This window comes from Herpailurus yagouaroundi, unplaced genomic scaffold (assembly GCF_014898765.1).
Source record: "Herpailurus yagouaroundi ecotype Mexico unplaced genomic scaffold, PumYag 100, whole genome shotgun sequence".
Lineage (NCBI taxonomy): Eukaryota > Metazoa > Chordata > Mammalia > Carnivora > Felidae > Herpailurus > Herpailurus yagouaroundi.
Window position 1 is genome coordinate 59,810,153 of NW_024412391.1, and position 20,955 is coordinate 59,831,107.

Consider the following 20,955-nt stretch of genomic DNA (forward strand, 5'->3'; position numbering starts at 1 on the left):
AAATTGAGTCCTTAACCTTAATTGTAAGAATTTGAAATTTAAATTCATTTGTAGAATTTCAAACAGTTTAATTTATTGACTTATCAGACTATGAGATCTCTTTTTTTGTGGGTGAATGTTGACAGAGAATACCTTTTTCACGTCGTACAAAAACATTTTTAGAAATGCTTGTCTATTAACATTCAGGAAAACGAACATTTTCTAGAATATACTTTCAGAAAATAGACCCTTGGAGTTAACCATTGAAGCTGTAGAATGAATGATGTCTCTGAGAAAGAGAGCTGAGGTTTGAATCCCACCTTGTGGTGTAGCTGGAAAAGAACATTCACAATAGTGTGAAGATAAGCAGAATAGCTATCATGTTAGGGAAACCAAGGAGAGGGGGTTTCAAGAGGAAAGCAATTGGTGGTGTTGAATGCTACCAATAGAGTAAGGACAATGCTTTGGAAAAAGAGGGCTCGGGATTTGTAGCTCTGAGGGGTTTTGTGGTTTATGGAGGGTGATGGAGAAGAGTGGTAGGAATATATCACACAGCCCAGGCATGCTCTTGTTCAGTGTTGGCACTTTATTACCTTTAATTGGGTTCCTATTGCCATCTTCTGGGTTATTTAGGTCAGTAAATTAAACGTGGGAGTGAATGGAAGAAAATAACTAGTTGGGGTTAGATTTTGCCTCCATTGTCAAATGATAATGATACAGTAAGTTCATGGTACAATAACAGTCAACTGTTATTTTTTATCACCCGTGTCACTGCTCTTTATTAGTTTGGACCTTGGGGAGTTAATTACAATCTGTGGGTGTAATAGGAGTTCACCTCTTCTTAACGGAGTGTCTGCATTGCTGATGACCTTGGGAATGTGTCAGAAATGTGAATTCTTGGGTTTCAATGCACACCTACTAAATCAGAAACTGTGGATGTGGGGCTCAGCACAAACCCTCCACGTGGGGTGACAAGCCCTCCACATGACTCTGATGCACGCTTAGGTTTGAAAACTGTGGTATAATCATATCTGATAAATGATTAAATGGTTTCACCTGCAACCCCCAAATTCATTCCTTTGTTGAGCTGAGCACACATTTAGATATGATACCTTGGGGCGCCTGGGTGGCGCAGTCGGTTAAGCGTCCGACTTCAGCCAGGTCACAGTCTCGCGGTCCGTGAGTTCGAGCCCGCGTCGGGCTCTGGGCTGATGGCTCGGAGCCTGGAGCCTGTTTCCGATTCTGTGTCTCCCTCTCTCTGCCCCTCCCCCGTTCATGCTCTGTCTCTCTCTGTCCCAAAAATAATAATAAATAAACGTTAAAAAAAAAAAAAAAACTTTAGATATGATACCTTGCAACTGAGCCCTAGTTTAAGGATTGCTTTGTAATTAATTCTCTGAACTCTCTGGTTGGAGGTCACAAAATTCTTTCAGAGAAGCATAAGGTTACACAAGCAGGCTGAGGAACAGCCAGTAGGCAGTTTCTAACTCTGCTCCAGTTTAATGCTCATGGATCCTTCTACCAATAGAATTATTGGTCTCCTTCGGGAGATAGAGCTAGACTCCTCATTGAGGAAGAAATGGGGCTGGATTTGAAAAATATGGTTTCCTTCAGTGGTAACATTTTGTGTAGCTATTTCATGCTTCACTACCTTGTTGCCACTTCTTTTTAAAATTAGATTTTTTTCCATTCAACTATAATTAACATACAGTGTTTTGTTAGTTTCAGGTGTGAAATATAATGATTCAACAATTCCATACATTTCTCAGTGCTCAGGATAAGTGTACTGTTCATCCCCTTTACCTATGTCACCCATTCTTCCACCCAACTCCCTTCTGGCAACCGCTAGTTTGCTCTCCATATTGGAAAACATCTCATTTTACGTTTCAACACTGAAGTGGCATTAAAGCTGAAAAAGCATAGGTAGCTCTCTTTTCTGAAACTGTGAATGTCTCAGAAGCATCTGTTAATAAACCAACGGTGAAAAGAATTGTGAATTCAAACTGAAGTCCCCAAAGACAGATACTGAGCTTAGATTGTTAAAAATATTAAATCACATTGAATAAATGGTGAAGACTGAACAATTCTGAAGTCACCCTATCTGCTCAAGAACATTGACAAATCCCATGCCACCCAGCAGGACTTGGGGCACATTGCTAGGAAATCAGTGTCAGTTGATAACAGGGTCCTGATAGGGTTGTTAGAAGAGTGAGGACGGTTTGTTAACACAACTGTCTTTTTATAATTATTTCATCAGGGTGATGAAGGGAAGAAAGGGAGCAAAGGAAATCAAGGACAGAGGGGATTTCCAGGGCCTGAAGGGCCGAAGGTATGTTTCTTATATTCTCATTTGTGCTCTCGGGAGATTGAAATTGTGTCTGGTTTTAATAGAATAGATTTCCACTGCAAATTGGATTCCCTGGTTCCTACTCAACAAATACAAAACAAAACTCCCAAATGAAAAAGGCTTTAGAATAAGCATACTATTCCAGACCAAACAGGATGGAGTAAAGAGTCCACAAACTATGTCATCTTCACTGGAACATTTATGATTCTTAGAGACAATCTGTTTGTCATTTCTTTCAACTTACCACCAAATATTCAGAAGTTGGGATGAAGTTATGACTGTAGGAGATACCAGTTCTCTACCATCCTTTTTTGCTAAACAACAGCACAATTCCAGACTAAGGCAGCACAGTGATGATGAGGAGTGGGGCTTCAGAATGCGGTAGAGTAGGATTTTCATCCTGCCCCACCCCGAACCTTTCTGGGCCCGTCACTTCAATCACAGAAAGAAAGTAAAAATAGTACCTATTCTAAGATTGCTGTGAAGATTGAAAGAGTTAATAAAGCACTTAGCACTGTTCCTGGCACATAGTACGTGCAGCTATTCAGAGAGTAAAAAATCAATACTGTGAAATGGAAAGTGGGAGATATATGTCCTGATAAAGTGACCAGGACAGGGTGCTGAGGATGAAGAAAAGGAAATTGTGAGGGAGGCAATTAGGTATGTGTCCTGACTTAGCAGGAGAGAATATTGAGGTCATTTGGATGTGTCAGGAAACAGAAATTGCAAACCTAAGAGAGTTCAGGCTTCTAGGAAGATGCTACTTGTAAGGAGACAAGGAGCATGATCAGGGACCAGATATTTAAAAAAACAACTAAAAGGGAAAAAAATGGTATCAGCCACATACGAGCAGGTAGAAAATAAAGCATTCTCTGTAGACCAGTTATTAAGCTTCAGTGTCCATCAGTGTCACCTGGGAGCTTCTTACAAATCCATATTTCTTGCGGCATCTGGGTGGCTCAGTCAGTTGGGCGTCCGACTTCAGCTCAGGTCATGATTTCATGGTCTGTGAGTTCGAGCCCTGCATCAAGCTCTGTGCTGACAGCTCAGAGCCTGGAGCCTGCTTCAGATTCTGTGTCTCTCTCTCTGCCCCTTCCCAGCTCATGCTCTGCCTCTCTCAATCTCAAAAATGAATAAATGTTAAAAAAATTTTTTTTAATTATATTTCTTGGTGCCATGCCTGGATAGCGTGACTTAATAGGTGGGTGGGTCCTAGCCATCTGTGTTTTGTAAATAAGTGCCCTATGCTCCAGGTAATTCAAGAAGCACCTGATGAGAAATGCCGCCATGTAGGGAAAATGTTGTATTAGTATTAATAATAATGGTTATTCCTTATATCTTACTCTTATTCAAAGTATTTTTTCTGTATTTTGAAATAAAGCTTTTTTGATGAAGAATTGCTATTTTTTAAAGCATAATCACAATTTAATACAGTCTTTAAGAGAATTCTATACTATATGTATAATTTCTTATTTTAAAAGAATAGATTAAATCTAGAAGCATAATCTTGTTTACTCTGGTTTAAGTGAGAATTTTAATGAGTTGATGTTTTATCCTTGGCCATAGGATTGAACAGGGTGGTTGTCTGTTGCCAAAATCCTCACTGTGTCATGCGCCATTGCCTTATAGGTTCGGAATTAAAGACTGGTGTGTGATGTGTTGGCACGATCTGGGCCCTGGTTGGCTGGTGTGCTCAGCCTGTGGGTCGTACAGGGTAATCAGCACAGTGGGAGGGTCTCAGCTCTGAAGATGAATGTGGTCTAGGGCAAGAGTCTTAGTGGTGAATCTGATTGATGGAGTCCCTCTTGGAGGAAACATGGGGGCCAAGTGGGCAGCTCATGCACTTGGAAACAGTTCAATCTCTAAGGCAAGGGGAGGCAAATTTCTTGGAAAAGTATAAGTAGTAAATAATTTAGGCCTTGTGGCCAAGAGGCAAAATTGAGGATATTACATAATCACTTATATAACAATCATTTGAAAATGTGAAAACTGGGATGCCTGATAGAACGTGTGATTCCTGATCCCGAGGTCATGAGCTCAACTCTCATGTTGGGTGTGGAGCCGACTTACAGAAACCAAACAAAATATGAAAACCATTTTTAGCCAATGGCTGTGTAAAACATGGCAGCAGGCAGGATTTGGCCTGAAGGTCGCAGTTTGCCACACCTATCCTACATCAGTAGTTTCCAAACTGATTGATTATAAATCCCTACTAGCAAAAATGAATTCGACCACACCTCAATATAGGTTTCTTTTTTAATTGTAAGTTTTATTCATAAACTATCATATTGTTATGATATTTACATATATAATTGAAAATCTAAAAGATGAGATAAAAATATATCATGAAGCTTTAATATTTTCTTCTAGTATCCCAAATGGGTCATTTTGGACATGTCATGTTCTTTTAATGACAATTACTTTGCATAGTGTTCTCAAATTTTTTTTAAGGTTTATTTATTTATTTTGGGGAGGGGGAGGGCTTTCACACATCAGGGAGGGACAGAGAAAGAGGGAGAGAGAGAATCCTAAGCAGGCTCCGTGCTGTCAGCACAAAGCCTATCACAGGACCAGATCTCACGAACCACAAGATCATGACCTGAGTCAGAATCAAGAGTTGGATGCTTAACCGACTGAGCCACCCAGGCTCCCTGATGGTGTTTTTAAGTGAGGTATTTGTACCTATATCAGAACCACCAGAAGTGCCTCATAAAATTCATATTGCTGGGCCCAGCCCCTAGAGCTACCGAATTAAAGTTTCTGGGGCTGAGACCTGACTATATTTTACCAAATTCCTCTTATGATTTCTCTACACTAAAATTTGAGAATCCTGGTCTAGAACCAGGTGGGACAGAGATATTGCTTGGGTTTTTATTGAGAGTCAATATTGAGATGCCAAAAAAATTAAATAAATAAGTAAATAAAAGACATGTTTGAAATTTCCTATTAAAAATTCCATTGTTTTTACCATAAACTCCCTACTTCTGAAGAAGGATGTGAGATAGCATACAATAGAAGACTGATACACCATGGGCCATAAAATAAAATAAAATAACAAAGGAAAAAGTTATAAACTAAAAGGAACATTATTTGTCTGCCAAGTGTACCCAAGAACTTATGCTGGAGAAAGTTCTTATAATTGAACACATAGTTCCCTCTGAGCTTCCTGGCACACAATACAGAATGGAAGCACCGTGAATTGCATAATTTTTATTGGCAAATAAAAGAATACACAAGAGATAAAAATTTCCTAATACTCAGAAGTTAACTGAATGCATTTATTAAAGGCACTGAAATCTTAATCATTAAAAACTTTAGTAGTGGTTTACAAAGATGCTCAAATATTTTCACATTGGTCTGGGAAATAGGTCATAATATTTTAAAATGCTGGGAATACATTTCTATTTTTCCTAATATAATTCCTATATATGATTTCTTTGCTTGCAATGTAGTAAGTATTTTGCTCTTTTTTTTTTAGGGTGAACCAGGAATTATGGGCCCTTTTGGGATGCCCGGAGCATCAATTCCTGGACCACCTGGGCCAAAGGTATGCATTCTTGAGAATACTTATTTTTTATATATACATATTTTAAACTTGGATCTTTGGCAGGTGGGGTGGGGAAAAAAATTCATGATACCAATGGACTAGAATTTTAGTTTTGGAAGAACCCCAAGATATTATCTAGTTCAACCCTGACAGTTCACAACTAAGCAAACTAAGGTCTAGCAGGAAATTTAAGATTTGAAAACAGATTTCTAGCTTCTGCTCTTGAACTTGTCACTTCATCATGAACTACCTCCACCAAATCCTGGAACCCTAATGCAAGTAAAAATGTGCTGTGTTTATTCAGAAGAATCAGGTAGGATTAATAATCAGAAAGTCTGGCAGGAAAGAAATCTACTCAGATTTAAGAGGTTCCTATTCTTACAGTCCAAGTATTTGAGTCTAGGTAGCCACCTATTTTAGTGGCCTTCCTCTAAACAGCTGTCATAGTCTTTTCCAACAGTTTTGATTTGCTTAGGATTTGCAATCCCCCTCAAATACATTAGAAGAAGCCACTACCTCAAGATCAGAGACTGATAGATCAAAGCCTTTATAAACTGGTTCATCTCTTTTGTGCTTCGTGCTATTATGGCTTCTCCTGCTACTTAAAGCCTGAAACTGAACGTTATTTGAAATATGCAGGGAGACAGGGGAGGACCCGGGATGCCTGGATTTAAAGGAGAACCGGGAATTGCTATTCGAGGACCAAAGGTAGGCTTTATTCACGTTCTTTCTTCCCTCTGCGAGACAGAAGGGAAAGGGGATTTAATGCACAGTAAGTTTATAGTTGAGACTGTTCTACTCACTGTCTACATTGAAGAACTCAGTGCATTGTTTTCGTTTTTAAAAATCAAGCCATCAGATAATTTATTTTTCATAAATGTGGAGGAATGATAGCCCCTTATGGTGAAATTTTGGATGACTCAATAGTTGTTTGAAAATACTCCTTTTGTAATATCTGTGGTACAAGAGATTATATGACCTCTAGCTTCTTTCATTTACATATGAATGGCCTAGGTGTCTCTTCTGCAAACCACCACTGTGGAAAACAAAGCAGAGAAATTTAACTCAATAAATCTTCCAAACTTGAACTTTTTGGACAGCGTTTTGCAGAAGAGATACTGAAAGTTCATGTTTGGAAGCTTTATTGAATTAAATTTCTCTGCTTCGTTCTCCATCTTTCAGTTATTTTAAATGAAAATGCAAATAATTATAGGAGAAGACGGCTTTCAGTAATCATATCTATTTTCCATGGCAACAAGGCACCATTTCCCTGTTCACACAAAACCCAGCATCGCAGCAAAATTTAACATTCCAAATGTCACAAGCACATCCCATCCCCGTTTATGAGAACAGGCTTCAGGGCTCCATAATCAGCACTTCATTAAATCAGTAGCATGTTGTTATGTGGTTTTGAAACTGGTTTTAGTTCTATCAGATTGCCTCTTGTGGATACAAGGATTCAAGTACTAACATCAGGGATTTTCAAACTTCAAAAAAGAAAACTAAGAACCATTTTTGAAATATAATGCAAAACTTATTATATACTGCAATTAAGTTGGAGTGGTCCTTTTAAAGGTCAAGGGAAGATCCTGAACTCCATTGTTCTTAATCACTTTAACAGTTGTCCTTGCTAGAGAGGCAATCTTCTGGTTTATTGAGGACACAGAAGGTTCCCAGGATGTGGGATTTTCAAGCTAAAACAGAGAAAAGTCCAGGGCAAACCAGAACAAGATGGTCATCCTACTCCCCAGACACTGAGGTACATGGGAACCCAAGCTCCATACGACACAAGGAGAAAATTCCAAATTTTCTAATGCTAATACTGCAGATAGGGCTTTGATCAAGAACATTGGGTAGCAGTTTTCATATTGTTTGATAACTTCCTGAATCTGCATATTCCTAGTTCCATGATTTAAAATTATGTCTCTCTACTTATATTGTCCTTTACAGTAGAAATAAAATCCAATTAAATGTGCAGCCTGGATTTACTAGCCCCTCCTGTTTTTTTACTGATCGCCATTGGCATTGCTAATGATGTAGTTAAAGTTATTTGCTTCTTTACTCCATGATTTTTCTAATCCCTTGGTCTCTAATGATACTCTTTCTGCCATTCTCCCCTAATGCGCTATTTTTTAAACCTTTGAGAGGTTAAACGTCTGATAGAAGTTTTGGCACATAATTCAGTTTTGTATATGACTTCAGGGAGCTCCAGATCCTCCCCTAAAGCCCATTGCAAAACACCAGATTGATATTTCTGCCCTAATTTCTATTGAACGAGAGACGCTTCAAAGGGAATTGCTCTGCAGGACATTTTCTTGAATCCAGCACATAAAGGCCAAGTGACAAAAATTCTCTCTAGAAATATATTGTGAGGAGTCCAGAATAAAAATCTGAGACAAAACAGTGCCCCTATCCCTGCCCCCTGATATTTCCTATTAAAATTAGAAGTAACAAGCTAGCTGAAAATTTTGCAGGAAGCAGCACAAGGATCTCTAGGTAAAAAATGTTTAGTTGTAAGCTATAAATGTTTTAACATTTTTTTTCTCCCCATGTGGGTGCCAGAGGATAAACAGTAACAGCTGTTGATAATCTGTTATAGTCTTGAAATTTAGAAATAAAACCTGAAAGTGAATCTTGATTCTAGTTTTCTTTTCCTTTCAACTTAACCAGGGAGCAGTTACTATTTTCTTCTGTCGTTGGCCTGTTCCTTGTGTAGGCATGGAAAGAAACGGATATATTGTTTGGGGACATGTCTTTATGTAATGTTTGGCACTTTAACATTAAATTTGGTTGGATTAACACAATAAATTGCTTCTAGTGACTATTTAGTTCCTTAGAGCTGGGGATATGCCAAAATTCACCTCTCCAGAAGAACTTGTTTTTGCTCTCTGTCACATAACTTGAAGAGATCATCCTGGGGTTGTGTTCATGATAAATAGTAGATTAAGTTCTTACAAGTGGCCACACGTTTCCTAGAGATCACTCTTAAGAAGGTTAATCCCATAAAACCAGTCTCAATTTAATAGGAAAAAACAGCTATTGTATTCATGATTTTCGAAATAAACTTAACTTTTTTATACTTAAAGAGTATGTAATTTTCTTCCCCCCAGTCAATCATTCATTCATAGAAGTAGAATTAGGAACAGCTTTTGAGAGTTGGATTGTGGGCAGCATTTGGCTTGGGATAATGGTAGTTTGATCTCAGAATTTGAGATCCTTGCATATAAGGAAAGCACTGAGAGTCCTGCTACTTTTTCCAATCTTGGGAAACAAAGGTCTGCCAATTACTAGTTTCTTTCTAATGTAAAACCCATAGGAATATGGACAGTTTTTAATCAAAATAGTAGATATGCGTTGAAAGGGTCATTGTAAGAGTTATCACAGCAACAGAATGGAATGTGATACAAAAAAAAAATACACGTTTTAAATACAGTGTAATAGGTTTATATTTACTGAATCTTCTAAGAGTTTTCCTCATTTTTTTCTTCCTCTCTCTCCATTTCACTTGAGCCAGAAATTTCTTTGATTTCCATTCGAAGGAGAGTTACACTTTCCCGAAAATCCTGTCATTCAAAAGGCAGTAATCACACTTTCCTCTATAGAGGAGGCCAATTGTAGCTACCAAAAGTTTTTGATGCCAAAGGTTATCATGTAAAGCAATATATAGAACTTCTTCCTCGGTCTTGAGATATGAATCACAACACAAACTCTGTATCCTATATGTTTACAACTTGTTTTTTAAAAAAATTAATCTGTATTTAATTCTCATTTTGGCTTATTTATTCCTTGTGTAATTTGGGCACCAATGAAGAGGACAATGGATATAGTTTAACAATAGGTAGCACATAGTTATCTTACTTTACATTCAAAATTTTACACTTGAAATATAGCTATGTATTCTTTCCTTCTCTTCTCACACTGTGCTTATTAAAATTTCTCATTTTTATACTTCTCCACAATTTATGATGCAGAAAAGTATAAATTTAAAAATTAACCTATCAACAATCGGCCATTTTTAATTCCTATGAAATGTGTTTCCTATAGAGGACTTTGTAATGGTTCACATATATTCCCCGTATTCACTCCACGCTTCCCACCAAATGCAAATGGGTAAGACTTATGAAGAGAGACTTATAACAAGTTGCCATCTGTGGTAGAATTCCCTTCTAAAATTTTTCAGATCATTCCTTTGCGTTATCAAATGCATGTTTGCCATATAGAGTTGGTATTGTGCTTAAGTTTTGCCAGGTGTTTCATAGTTTAGTCTAACATTATGACCTGGTGTTGGAATTTACCCAGGGTGCGCAAGGACCTCGGGGACCAGTGGGTGCTCCAGGACTCAAAGGTGATGGCTATCCTGGTGTGGCTGTAAGTGTGGACATCACTGTTATTTCCTTCATTTCCTCTCTCTTCCCTCCTTCCTTCCTTCCATCCTCCCCCCCTTCCTTCTTTCCTTCCTCCCTCCCTTCCTTCCTTTCTTCTTTGATGAACACTGCACATGACAAGTACACTCACTCTCTCCTTTATTATGTCATCTCAGGGACCTCGGGGACTACCGGGACCCCCTGGACCAATGGGTTTACGTGGAGTGGGGGACACTGGAGCAAAGGTAAGATTTTAAAGTAAGTAACATAGAAGCTTCTAAAAAAATGTATTTATAGGTAAGTGACTTTGGTAAAGGTGAATTTTTTTTTTCCAAACATGCTAGAAGAGCAGTGGTGTCTAAAGAATATATAGTTATTTATCTTCACCTATGGACTTTCTGGGGAACTCACACTAATTTGAACATGTAGATAAACTTTGTGGATTATCTCCTGCTTCTCTGGTATCAACTCCCATGTTCCTTTGCTGCTTTGTTTTCTGTACGAAAGTCAGAGTTTGGTCCAGAGCCCTCTTCCCTACTTTAGACATCTCTTCCCTGGGTGTACTTATTCAGTCCCATGGTTTTCACCACTACCCATGTGCTGATGCCTTCTCTCTTCAAAACATATTTTTGATTCCAGCTGTTTTTCTCCTTCTGCTTCACCAGGGCAGACCACCATCATCTCTTGCCTGGGCTGTTAATCTCCTCAATGGCCTTGCCTCTTCCATCTTGGCCCTTCTGTTACCTAGCAGGCAGAGTGGTATTTTAAAACCATGAACCAGGGGTGCCTAGGTGGTGCAGTTGGTTAAACATCTGACTTGGGCTCAGGACATGATCTCTCATTTCCTGAGTTCGAGCCCTGCATTGGGTTCACTGCTGTCAGCACAGAGCCCGCTTCAGATCCTCTGTCTCCCTCTCTCTCTGCCCCTCCCCAACTCACACTGTCTCTAAAATAAATAAAAACATTTTTTAAAAAGTCATTAAAACCACGAAACAGATCATATTCCTTTCCTTCTCAAAAAACACTCTGATGGCTTGTCTCTGCACTTAAAACAAGCTCTTCCTTCTTTCTGTGGCCTGTGAGGCCCTTCATGACCTGATGGTAGCTTCTGCCTCCTTCTTTGTTGCCTTCCGCCAGCCACACTGTTCTGCCCTATTTCAGCTCATTCCTGCTTCTAGCTCCTGGCTCTGTCAAGATGGCTCATTTTCTCTCTCTCTCTCTTTTTTAAATTTCTTGATTTATTTACCTATCTATTGAGAGAGAGAAAGAAAGAAAGAGAGAGCGAGCAGGGGAGGGGCAGAGAGAGAAGGAGAAGGAGAATCTTAGGCAGTCGCCACACCCAGTGCACAGCCTGACACAGCGCTCGATCTCACAACCATGAGATTATGACCTGAGCTGAAATCAAGTGTCAGAAGCTTCACCGACTGAGCCACCCAGGCACCCCAAGATGGCTCATTCTTAAGGCCTCCACTCAAGTCTCACGTCACCTGGTCTTGACCACCTAAACAAAGAACAATCCTGTCTCCCCTTCTCCATCACTATCACATCCCCTTGAATATTTCCTCCATAGCATTTATCACTGTTTGAAGCCATCTTGTTCATTTACTGTTCTGTGTATCCCATGGAAGTGTAAGTTTCCCTGAAGGCAGGTTGTTTGTCTCATTCCCTGCCAAATTACTGGCACAGAAAGTAGGTGTGCCACACACAAGGAGCATTATAACATCTAATGAACTGCAGGGGTGCCTGGGTGGCTCAGTCGGTCAAGCTCAAGTGTCTGACTTCAGCTCAGGTCATGATCTCACGGTTCATGAGTTTGAGCCCTGCATCGGGCTCTGTGCTGACAGCTCAAAGCTTAGACCCTGCTTCAGATTCTGTGTGTCTCTCTCTCTTCCCTTCCCCACTCATATTCTGTCTCTCTCTCTCTTTCTCAAAAATAAACATTAAAAAACAAAACAAAAAACATGTAATGAACTGAGAATGAATGAAGGATATTACTCTAAAGAAAAAATATTTCCTTGGAGGCATATCTACTTAGCTTTTCAAATGCTTCCAGGTCATTAGTGAGAGAAGTTGTAATTGCTCTGTGTCAGCTTCTCATTTTGAGTTTTTGGTCTCTGCCGTCGAACTTGGGAGTGACAACACCTACTGATGCTTCTGTGCAGTGAGGCAGATGCCCTTTTGCCTTCTCCAAAGATGATTGGAGACCCATGGCACTAAATATTACCTCTAAAGGACAGCTTGGCTCCCCCCTTTCTCTGTTAGGGTAACCATGAGAGTCCAGGAAGAGACTGCATCTGAAGGTACTATGTAAACGTGCAGCTGAGCTCAGCTGAGATACTTTGATCAAGGTTCTGGCTTGGTCTGACTCAGAACTGAATCCAATCCTCTAACACCCCTTGACAGTGTCAATAACCATACTAAATTTGGGGATTGAAGTATTCTTTGTTTCCTTAACGCATGGTAATCTGTCAAATGTTAAAATTTAAAAATAGAATGACATTTCAATACATAAATCTTGTTATTTTCTGCTCTGAGTGAAGCACTGGTAAGAGCTTTTGTTATTACATAAATATTCCTTCAGTTAGGAAAGTCAGAAACTTATTTAAAATATGGCATGGGGGCACCTGGGTGGCGCAGTCGGTTAAGCGTCCGACTTCAGCCAGGTCACGATCTCGCGGTCCGTGAGTTCGAGCCCCGCGTCGGGCTCTGGGCTAATGGCTCAGAGTCTGGAGCCTGTTTCCGATTCTGTGTCTCCCTCTCTCTCTGCCCCTCCCCCGTTCATGCTCTGTCTCTCTCTGTCCCAAAAATACATAAACGTTGAAAAAAAATTTTTTTTAAATATGGCATGAAATAAAATATATTAAATATCTACTGGAATGCATTTGTATTCTAGTGGAAACATGATCATTTACATTTCCACTGAGCACATTATTATATTTTATGTAAGTATACATCATATTATATTAAATTATACTATTATGCTACTGCTTTATATTTAGCAATGATAATAAAGACAGGCACTTATACACGTAGGACATTTTAAAATCTGTTTCTTGTGAATATTCTACTGTGTCAGTTTATTTAACATATAGGCTAAAAGATTTACTAAATGATTTTGGGGCACCTGGTTGACTCAGTCAGTTAAATGTCTGACTTTGACTCAGGTCATGAGCTCACAGTTTGAGAGTTTGAGCCCCGCATTGGGCTCTGTGCTGACAGCTCAGAACCTGGAGCCTGTTTCAGATTCTATGTCTCTCTGTCTCTCAAAAATAATAAAATAAACATTAAAATAAATTTTAAAAAAGATTTACAAAATGATTTCATATACTACTGTTTTTCTCTACAAGTCCCTTGTATTTGCTATCATAACATTTTAGGGGGGAAATAAAGAAAAAGGGTATTTCTACAAAATTTTATCCTATTGTGCTTCTTTTTAAAAAAGTTTTTATTTATTTACTTTGAGAGAGAGAGAGAGAGAGAGAGAGAGAGAGCGAGCAGCAAGGGCAGAAAGAGAGGGAGAGAGAGAGAGAATCCCAAACGGGCTCTGCACTGTCAGCCCAGAGCCCAATGTGGGGCTCAAACTCACAAACCATGAGATTACAACCTGAGCAGAAACCACGAGTCAGACACTCAACTGACTGAGCCACCCAGGTACCCCATGCCTATTTTACTTTTTGAAACAACCAACATGTTGCCAGAGATGTGTCTTAAGTGACACTCATTATCTCTGTTAGCTCGCACAGGAGGCTGAGTGGAGGCAGAAGCTGAGAGCTCATTCCCAGCTGAGATGAGGAAAGAATATTTGCAGGCCCTGCCTCTGTTTCCCTGTCCCCCACCACCCTCTAGGCTGCCTTTTTTCCTCTCTTTGGCCTCTTCCTGGGGATACTAGGAAGATGTGTTATCCTGGAAATTTCTGTCCCTAGAAGGAGATGTTAGGAGTATGAGCTGGTCTTGGAATGAAAGAACATGGATCATAAACTTGAAAATAAAGGAAATTCTAAAAGCAAACACCAACTTTCAAATAATTTTCAATATCACCTCTCGTCTTTGTAGAGGCCATAAAGTCTCTATACGGCCTCTTCCTCTGAAGAAAACTTTTGGAAACACACACACACACACACACACACACACACACACAGAAAAATGTTTGGAAAAGTTTAATTTCACCTAATTTTGTCCTTCTGATTTGGTAAAGTGGGGATGAGAGCCTTAAAATACCTAAAGGTGTCAATGGTAGCAAAGCACTGGTCTCAAATGTGTACAAAATTCCTTGCCTTTCTTTCTGACTGAAAATAACAGAGAAATTGTAATTATGTGGGAGTGTGTGTACGTGTATGTAATTGTATAGACATATATATCTGATATGTTTTTCATTTAAACCCTGTGTAGTCACCTTAAAATATTGGCCTTAGCGCATTAACTTACAAAACAAATGTGTTTTGAAATGAGGAAACCATTAAGGTTGACAATTTATGGTAGGTTTTTGTGATATTTAGTTAAGGGCACATGTGTTTAGCATATGACACAGACATTAGAATCAAAGCTCCTATGTTTCAAAACATATCAAAAGCAGTCCCTGACATCTTGCACCCTTGTGGTGCTCTCTGGCTTTTTTCCAAGTGGAAGAATTCCATATGACATCAGTGGGTATAGTGCTTCTATATACAGTGACCTTGAATTGCATCCAAATTTTGACAAGCACTTCTGAAAGATTTCTACAATTCTTGTAGAAACTACACTTCCAAGCGGATGGTAGATACAGTTTTAAAACCTACTTTTGAAACACGCCAGGAAGAACTGACAATTTGGTTTCTTGGTAAGCGGGACATGCTCATCTAACACCCAGTTCCCTGGAAACTGACTTGTTTGTTGATGGGGAAGGCCAGCTCCATGGTCTTATTTAATGCTGCCTGGACCCCTAGATGAGAAGGACCCTTTGTGATTTGGGGACAATCATTATGCGAATCTCTTCTCCCTTTGAGAAGCCCAGATAACTCTTTGATCCTGTATTTTCACCTGCAAAGGCTCATGAGGTGCATGTCACCCAGAGGCTTATCCACTGACATCTCTGAGGGTAAGAGTTTATTCTTGGCCTCTTAGAAGAAAAATACAAGGAGTGGCTCTCCTGAGCTCTATAAGGGCAAGTGCATTCTGCCATGCACCTGTCTTGGCCCTTTCAGCCCCCTTCAGTGTGCTAGCTCATCAGAGAGGAAGTCAAGCCTTCCCTAAGGCTCTGGAGCAGGTGAGCTTGGGCCAGTCCTTGCACAGAGGAAATCTAACCTGCCTTTTAGGGTGTTCAAGGGACCTCTTAATCATCAAGTGGTTGGAATAAAATCTGTGGGCAGAGAACACATGTTGGGTTGCTGTTGCTATTATTACTGTATACCATATAAATATATATTATATACTACTTAAGTATTTCCAGAATATCATGGCATTTTAAGCTATTCCCTTATTTTATAGGTGAGGAAATCAAGACCAGGAAAGGTTGAACAACTTGCCCCTTTACAATACAAACAGTTTTGATACTATGTTGTGTTCATGTGTAAGGGAGAGACTATGGATATGGATGAATGAACAAAATCAGAGCAGAGAGAATGACTCACCCTGACCTACAGATGCTTAATCTTCAAAGCTGTCTATCTTCCAGTTATCTCAGCACCATTTATTTTTTTTTTAAATTTTTTTTTCAACGTTTATTTATTTTTGGGACAGAGAGAGACAGAGCATGAACAGGGGAGGGGCAGAGAGAGAGAGGGAGACACAGAATCGGAAACAGGCTCCAGGCTCTGAGCCATCAGCCCAGAGCCCGACACGGGGCTCGAACTCACGGACCGCGAGATCGTGACCTGGCTGAAGTCGGACGTTTAACCGACTGCGCCACCCAGGCGCCCCTCAGCACCATTTAGTATATAGTTGGATTGTTTCTCTTTCCATCCTAGCTTTTCCATCACCAAAACTTAAATCACGTAAATATTAAAGGGACACATAAACCCAAACCCAAAAGAGTTAAACATTTTTCCAAAGATTTAAATGTTTGAATATTGTAAATACACGCTTTATTTGACAAAAGTGGCCCAGAGTCATAAATTAAAACACAAGTCTCTGTGAAATTCCACCGAGTATCATTATTCTAAAAATGTTCCCAGCATTTGAATTGTCCCTCTGTTCTCTGCAATGGCTCACATATGTGCACACCACCAACAAGCAGTGGCAGAACAGAGGAGCGATTCACACAGAGATGCATTCGGAATTTGCAGATTCTCTTGGTGGGTATGGACTGGACAAGAAACTCCAGCTTGAACAGTCTCTGACAAGGAGGGCTAGCCTTGGATGCAGGCTTAATGACAGTGAAATTAAGGGTCTGTAACTCCAAGTGGGAGCTGAAGAAACCCACCTCCCATAATATGACTGCAAAATTGTGACAGGCAGGGCAATCGGCTCAAAAACAGGACTAATTAAAGCCAGAGCCATAGCAAGTTGAAATGCCAAGCAATCCGACCTTTAGATTTCAAAAGAGGTCACATTCAAGACCAGGAAAACTTGACGAGGTGACCTTTCCAGGTTATCCCCCAATTCAGTTCCATGCCTGCTCTTCAAAATCAGAACTGCATTCCGGCCTGTCTTGTGACCTGCAGAGTTGCTTTCGTCTCTCCTTGCTGTTTTCCTGGCTCTGCATGGCTCTCCCCAGCAGCACATACATCCTTCCCTTCCGCCTTGGAGACACACACTAAATCCTCTTAACATAAGCCAACCAACTCACCATCAACACATTTCCATTTGCAATCATGCAGACTAGAGGAGTGTGCCCCCAGTGGGAAGTATATTGAATATCAGTGCAAGAGAGCCTTCTCTTCTGTCTTTAGGGACAATATCAGTATTTTTATTTTCAAGGTTTCTAATTCAGCTAAATGAGAAAGACTCTCTCTCCAATGGGATTCTTGGCATAGGGGAATCATTTGTTCATCTCTGATGAGTTGATTTTGAGAAAAGAAAGATCCTCCCTGGATCCTAAAGCAAATTTTTAAATTATCACGGACTTTGAGAAACTGCTGCTTTGGGGTGAATATTAAAGTTCTAGGAGAGAAATTACCTGGAATAATTGAAATTAGCTTAAATATTTTGAAATTTAAAGCTAGGAAAATATGATAAAGGAAATGTTATCATGATTTGTGTTCTTGTTTTCCAGCACCTTCTTTTTTTTTTTTTAATTTTTAATGTTTATTTATATTTGAGAGAGAGAAAGAACCAGAAGGGGAGGGGCAGAGAGAGAGAGATGAAGACAGAATCTGAAGCAGGCTCCAGGCTCTGAGCTGTCAGCACAGAGCCCAATGCGGGGCTCGAGCTCACAAGCCGTGAGATCATGACCTGAGCTGAAGGTGGATGCCCAACTGACTGAGCTACCCAGGTGCCCCTCCAGCACCTTCTTAATTATTTTCACATCTCCCTGATAATTGTGCTAGTAATCGTTGCTGTCTCCCTTCTCACATTAAAGGGTGTCAGTGAGAAGTGACTGAGTATTATGACAACGGCCAGTCAATAACCAATACTCATTATCAGTATCAGGCTGCGTATTCATAAACTTAGAATAAGACCTCTAAAATTTCCATTGACATCCTGGCAACCACAAGGGAGGTATTGCAGTCACTAAACCAGTACCTATGCTCATTAGATAATCCGTTCCAGAGTGGTGCTTGTGTTTGTGGTAGTTGGTGCCTTAGTAGGTACATCTTAATTTTATTTAAAAACCAGAAAGGAAAAAACATTAAGCAGTTGCTAATCATCGCTTTGACTTATGCCTTAATTTTTTTTTTTAATTTTTTTTTCAACGTTTATTTATTTTTGGGACAGAGAGAGACAGAGCATGAACGGGGGAGGGGCAGAGAGAGAGGGAGACACAGAATCGGAAACAGGCTCCAGGCTCTGAGCCATCAGCCCAGAGCCCGACGCGGGGCTCGAACTCACGGAGCGCGAGATCGTGACCTGGCTGAAGTCGGACGCTTAACCGACTGCGCCACCCAGGCGCCCCTGCCTTAATTTTTTAAAGTTTATTTATTTTTTGAGAGAGAGAGAGAGAGAGAGCAGGGGAGGGGCAGAGAGAGAGAATGCCAAGCAGGCTCCACGCTGTCAGTGCAGAGCCTAACTCAAGGCTCGATCTCATGAACCAAACCATGAGATCATGACCTGAGCTAAAATTGAATCAGACGCTCAACCAACTGAGCCACCCAGGTGCTCCAGACTTGTGCCTTATTTTAAAACTCAATCATTTCCTGGTTTCATCATTTAGGAGAATCTTGAGTACTGTTCCTTGGAAAATTTTTAAGAAGTGAATTCTTTTCATAGGGAATTCAGTTTGCTTTTCATTGTGCCCAAGTAGAAAAGCATGAAATCCTTTTTAGAACAACTGTAACCTGCTTCCACCATCCTCTCAAAGAGTGACAGGGACCTAAGTGGCACAGCCAGGAGAGAGGCAGTGAGTGATTAAAGCCTTGTCTAAATGTGGGTGGGGGAGGGGGGGCAGTCTAACTGGGCTCCTTTGTCTCTAAGAGCACTGTCTTCTCAAATATTTTATTTAAATCTTATAAAATATAGAAGGTATAATAGATGGTTTCCTTTTCACTGCTCTACTCGAAACCTCTGTTATCTACTAGCTGTGAGACCTCAGCAAGTCATTTAATTTCCTCAACTGTGGTTTAAGAAATTAGTGGAATAATGTCTATAAAACGTTTTAATAAACTGTAACACACTAAAGTAGTAGTAGTAGTCACAGCATGTGTTACTCTGCCAAATCAAGTATATTGCAGTAGGGGTACACGGAGAAAATAAGAATTGTGTAGGCAGAAGATCTGGAATGAGACTAAGTACCAAATTGGGGTTAAGCCACAAAACCGAGCAACGGCAACGGCGGGGAAATGAAGAGGGAGGCCTTAGGCAGCTGGGTACCTGTACAGGTTGTGTGAGCCTGTCAGGGATCTTGAAATGAGGATGCTTTCTTCCTTCTCCTTGAGAGAGTGTGATTAACTGAGTATAGGAAACGCCTTTCACAGCTACAGAGCCATGTCTTTGCATTTAATGGAGGTTGGAAGAACGTCTATGGAGACATTAGCTAGCGTTTTGCATCTAGCTCCAGCCACCGCCAAGATGAGAGATGGGCTCTGGAGTTAGGCCTGGGTTTGAATTGCTGCTGGCCATGTGGTTTTGGGGAAATTGTGTATTCTTATCTGGAAGTCTCAGCTTCCTTAGTCTATAAAATGAAGTAAGTTGATGTTGATAGGATCGGATAATGAATGAAGAGTACTTGCCACCTAATAAATTTAATAAATGCCAATTGTTATTAATTTTATTATTAATTACGATAATTTTAATGTTAACCAGAGCAAAGAGAAATGAGAAAAAGAATGAATGCGATAATGTGTTTGGTTCCTTTTTCTTTCTTTTAAAAAGTGAAAGTTGTGATATTAATCAATGAATGATTTTCAACCATTCTACAAGGTTATGGTCCATGTAAAACCTTCACTGAATCATTGTTAAATTACATATACAAGTACTGCAGGTAGTTAGTTCTAAACTTGGCCATTTCCTGTGAAAATGGCAAGAGTATCTTGAGTCTAGAATTCTCTTTGTGGGCCAAGGGGAAGCTCTGGGCAATCTAAACAGTTTCGATTTGTTTTGTTTTGTTTTTTCTTTTGTTTTGTTTTGTCAAGGAAGGGGAGGGATAGGGCTTAGGCTATGTGGTCTTATGAAATTGATGGATATACTTAAAAATGGCAACTCCAGAATTTGCCTGTTTATTATCTCCTAATGCAAGGGCTCCCTCTGCAGGTTCTAATAACTCTCAGATCCTGCATGTCCAGCTGTGCAAGTCCCTGTTGTAATTCCTTTTATTTGTGATTGTCACACCATCCACTGACAATAAAACTGCATGTCTGAAAATGTCATGTCTGAAAGTGGTACTTCTTAGGTACCACTTTTGCTGCATTGTGGCAGATGGGGTGCTATCAAATGGTGAAGTCCGTCTTGACCATGGTCTTCTTGTATGCATTCACCCACTGTTGTGGCCCCATATGGACACATGGCCCAAGGAGCAAAAGACATAATACATTTTCAAGACCCCACCATAGTAGAGAGACTCTGTCTCTGTGGATTCGCATAATTCATTAAGTGCCTGATATTCCCACCTCTTGAAAAGTATGGTACAGAAACACCAAGGAACAACCCTACCTAATACCATGTTACAGACCAACTCTAACATCTGCAGAAGATGTTAAGACTTGGTTTGAAGACTATCTATATATCAGATGCATATCTCAGATTATATTTACCTAGGTCAAAAGGTTACAAAAGATTATTTTGATACGTAAAACATAGCTATATGTCAACAGTTATATGAGTAAAGATGGACAGCTTGGGAAACACTGAAGCACCACAGGTGACATGGGAATCACACTTTCAGAGTTCACTGGCCAAGGTTCAAGGGTAGAAAGAGCAACAAGGTGCCCACAAGGTCGGCACTCAGCCTGCAGGCAGTCCTACATGATGAGAGTTAGGGAGAGCCGAGTAAGAGAGAGAATGAGTAGCAATAATAAACGTGGACAAAGCTGGCCTAAAGTACACTCACAACAAATTTCAACTGTTTTTCCCCTTGCTTTCACATCTGGGCTCTGTGTGCGTGTGTGTGTGTGCGTGTGTGTGTGTGTGTGTGTGTGTGTGTGTGTGTG

General features: G+C 40.0%; 1 protein-coding gene across 1 annotated transcript in view; it reads left to right on the plus strand.

Moving 5' to 3' along the window:
• The window catches only part of COL28A1 (collagen type XXVIII alpha 1 chain), a 177,412-nt gene that overhangs the window by 82,729 nt on the left and 73,728 nt on the right, over positions 1 to 20,955 (plus strand). The window contains exons 21-25 of the mRNA XM_040471592.1: positions 2,237 to 2,308; positions 5,805 to 5,873; positions 6,513 to 6,581; positions 10,173 to 10,241; positions 10,414 to 10,482. Coding sequence (XP_040327526.1) covers positions 2,237 to 2,308; positions 5,805 to 5,873; positions 6,513 to 6,581; positions 10,173 to 10,241; positions 10,414 to 10,482 — 348 coding nt within the window. The remainder of the gene's footprint in view (positions 1 to 2,236; positions 2,309 to 5,804; positions 5,874 to 6,512; positions 6,582 to 10,172; positions 10,242 to 10,413; positions 10,483 to 20,955) is intronic.